Genomic DNA, 4,050 nt, shown 5'->3' on the forward strand with positions numbered 1-4,050 from the left:
CACTAATAATGTATTCCGACCCTCTTCCATGTTACACCTGGTTGTGTCTGGCCACAACCGTGCATGTGTAAGTGCTGGTGGCTCCCTAAATTTGTTGGACACACATGTGTGCCTTTGTCCAGAGTTTAGAATCATGTTTACATATGCACCCCACTTCAGGAAAATAGCTCTGTGTCACAAAAAACTGCTTTCACTTGCAATTAACATCAAATTCTTGTCAGATTTTACCAACCCTGATCCAGAGTACTGTACTCAATGCGGTAGCGGGTAACAGCTCCTCGACTGTACTGCGAGGACAGTGGATGCCACATCAGCCTGATGTCTGTGGGGGAGGTGCTGGCTATAGAGAGCTGAGGAGGTGCACTTGGCACTGCGGAAGGGAATGAGAAAGGAGATACTGAGCTGTCTGATAATGTACTTTTAAGGCGTGTCCTATAGATCTGCAAAGTTGCTGAACATTTGTAAAAACAGCTGTAAAACAACTACTTCTATAACTAATATTGCACACTATAATGCTTTAAAATTCTATTCCAAATCAGAATTTTCTTACAGAATTGGCTGAGGAGTGGTGCACAGATGCTAAAAAAGTTTGTTGTGTTAGTCACTAAAGCATCCCAGGCTGCCCTTATTTTACCTGTGCAATAGTCTGATAACTCACCATCCTCCAGCATCTCTATAGTGACAGGCAGGGATGGGGGGCTGGCACCCATAGGAGAGTAAGCCACCACAAAAAATGTGTAGGCAGTATGAGGCAGAAGCTCTTTGACAAGATACTCCGTAGTGTCATTATTCATCACAAATTGGTACTCCACATTATCGGAACCTGAAAAAAAGACAAATATTTTTTTATGAAAATTTACTCTATGGCTAAACATACACACACACACACACACACACACACACACACAGTCACTTATGGATAGAGACACCTGCACTGCGCTGGCAGTGCAGAGAGTAGCCAATTATTTGGTCTGAGTTGTACTCAGATTTCTCCCAGGCAAGCAGGGCAGTTGTGCTGGAGTAGGGTGTAGCAGTCAGGTGACGAGGAGGGCTGGGCAGACCTTCCCTTACAATGACTGTCAGCTTGGCCATGGCACAGGCCGTGCCCAGCCCATTGTCTGCTATGCACTGGTAGTAGCCTGCATCCTCCAGTGCCAGCTGGTTGATGAGCAGGACTCCAGGGCTTTGAGTCTTCACCCGTCTGAATGATTTAATGGGCTGGCCATTCTTCAACCAGTGCAACACTGGAGGAGGCTCCCCAGAGCTGTTGCACACAAATCTGACCGTGTTTCCACGAGAGAGAGACACTGCCTCTGGGGGCTGGAGGATCACTGGAGGAGCTGTTGGGAGTAGAAAACAAAACTTTTGACTTGGGAACAATAAAATTAAAGGCATAAAATAAATTTTTGATTTTGTATTGCATTTGTTTTGGAACTTGCAAGAGACGGGAGGAAAGTAAAAAAAAAAGATTAATAGAAAAAGACATCATGACTTTCAGTTTTATGCTATGCTTCCAATAATGCAATGCAGTAGCACTTTTTATTTAGACCTGTAAATGTAGCCAATCAGATATAAATGAAGCCTTAACCTAACCCCGCCCATCATATAAACTCACACGTAAGTGTTTGCTCATGGGTTGTAGTAACTAGCAGAGCAGAATCATGATGTCAACAAGGAAGAGGGTGGTGAATCTTTATTTTATTCATTTTTCCATCAACCTACATCTTCAGACCCAATGACAAAAGGTAGAGTAAGCAGTGTCATTGAAGGCCAACAGTCTCTCTGTAATCAACAGTAATCTCTGTTTCTTTCTTTCACAGCATCACATTGTATTATGAGTGATCCATTCAAATGTGAAGACTTTGATCTGAATCTCTCTTAACTAAACTGTCCTCAGATATCACTCAGAAATAGTTTACATAGATCTACAGGAAGTCTTTCCTGCTTGCTGCCATCACACTGTACTATCATTCTATGTTACACAGATGCTCATTGTGCAATCATTTTGTTAATACCCAAACATTACCTGCACCTCATTGTACAGGCATTTTTAGATTATCCATCAGATTTGAACAAATGTGCAATGCATTTAATCTGAATTGTGCAGGTTTGCGTTAGTATTTGTGTTTATTATTTATGTATTTTTAAACAAATTCTCTTGATTACGTCACATTTACAGTTATTGTAACCATTTAAAAAAATCTATTTAAACCTACTTCCTTATTTTTTTTTTTGCTAAATTTCTCTTTGGGGAATAATAAAGTAACTTATCCAACTGATTATATAACATACAACCTCTAAATTCACAGAGAAATTAAAATTCACACAAAACCAGCTACATCGTTGTTTTTAAATTATCATCTTTGAAAGATTTTCATGCTTTTATGAGACAATAATATTAGAGAGATGACAGAAAACAAAGGAGAAGAAGCTTCAACTAATACAGTAGAGGAGCAGGTAAGCTGGGATTTAAAAGTCTGAATTTATTAAAAGACAACATAAAATACAATACCATGCAAAACCCAAATGTTTGTGCATAGACAGGCATAACTTTTTACATTCCCATCTGACCCTCAGTTTCTTGGCAATGGATGCAGCTTTTAGAAATGTCTAATTGAGCATTATATACAGTTAATAACATGATTCTTACCAGGCACATGCAGCTCAGCAGCAGCAATGACAAACTCTCTGGTCTTAGGCTTATTGGCCCGGCAGACATAGATGCCGGCATGGTGACGCCTCGTGTCCCTAATCACCAGGTTTGTTGCAAGGACAATCACATCAGTAGAAATGGGCTTTCCATCTGATCAAAGAAGAAAGTGACAAAAACAGAGGACAGTCGCAAATCATACAGATGAAAAATAAAACACTGGCCTTGAGGAAAGTGGATCTAATTTCTCAGGCTTTCAGTTGCCTGAGAAACAGCACAGAAGAGAGAGGCAGCACTTTGAGCAGAAGTTGATTTGGCCTGTAATCACACAAGCAGACCAACAGGTGGCTCTATGACTTTTCAGTCAGGATGAGATGTGTTGGCTTGCTCTTTGGCTGCGAGTGAAATCCTTCGGTATTCACCATATATGCCACTATTTATAGTAAATGATCTGCCATTTTGTAGCACTGTCAGATTTTCTCCACAAACTGTGTCCCCCTACAAAGTGAGTTATCTCATACATGCTGGAAATTAGTCGTTACTATCAAGCATGAACTACTCATGAACTACTACAGTCAAATGTTAATTGTGAATGAGGGAGAAAATTTGAATGGTGACAAATCACAGCACATTTAAGGAAATCCAAAACACGTGTGTCTCTGTGTGTTTTCATGTGTTTATATGTCAAAGTCATGGAGGTGTGACGAATCATAATTTGTAAAGTATGGCTTACTGCACAACAGAACAGCAGAGGACTGGTTGAAAAGAGGCAACTATTATCACAAAAACTATAGCTTTACAGGTATACAAATCTGATCCTGATGCATTTATGTTTATTCTTTGTGTGTCAAAAGCAGACAGGGAGGGAGTGATATGCAGATAATGAAGTGGAACAGATGCAATAAAAGTGAAAGACAAGTAGAAAGGGAACCAGTAGTAGAAAAGAGTGAGCATGAGCATTTGCAAGTATTACCTTGTCTGCTCCAAGACACAAGTGGTTTTGGTTGGCCTTGTGCCATACACTCCATCACAGCAGGATGACTGAGCACCACTGTGGCATTCTGAGGTGGTGCAACAATCACAACTCTGTTCAGGGCTTCAGTGGACCCTACAACAACAAAAGATGTCTCTGTGGATCAGTAAATATGAGATGAGTCAGCGCTTGTAACTGGAAGTTAACAGTGGAGTGAAACAAAATGACATTTAGGACTGATTACTGGGCTACAGTGCTATCCTATCTCACCAGTTACTGCTAAAATGTTTTACTTCCACCATGTATGTCAGTCAGCAACAATAAAACCACATGCCTAATATTGTATAGGTTCTTCTCATGCCACCAAAACAAAATGAATTCTGTCATGTTCTTCAAACTATTTCTGAACGGTTTGTGTAGTGTGGCT

General features: G+C 40.3%; 1 protein-coding gene across 1 annotated transcript in view; it reads right to left on the reverse strand.

Annotated features, from left to right (window-relative positions):
• Positions 1-4,050, reverse strand: part of igdcc4 (immunoglobulin superfamily, DCC subclass, member 4) — a 51,807-nt gene that overhangs the window by 13,333 nt on the left and 34,424 nt on the right. Inside the window, 5 exon segments of the mRNA XM_020592385.1 lie at positions 233-370; positions 659-823; positions 930-1,340; positions 2,651-2,803; positions 3,624-3,758. Coding sequence (XP_020448041.1) covers positions 233-370; positions 659-823; positions 930-1,340; positions 2,651-2,803; positions 3,624-3,758 — 1,002 coding nt within the window.

Source organism: Monopterus albus, unplaced genomic scaffold (genome assembly GCF_001952655.1).
Source record: "Monopterus albus unplaced genomic scaffold, M_albus_1.0 scaffold17.1, whole genome shotgun sequence".
NCBI classification, from domain to species: Eukaryota; Metazoa; Chordata; class Actinopteri; order Synbranchiformes; family Synbranchidae; genus Monopterus; species Monopterus albus.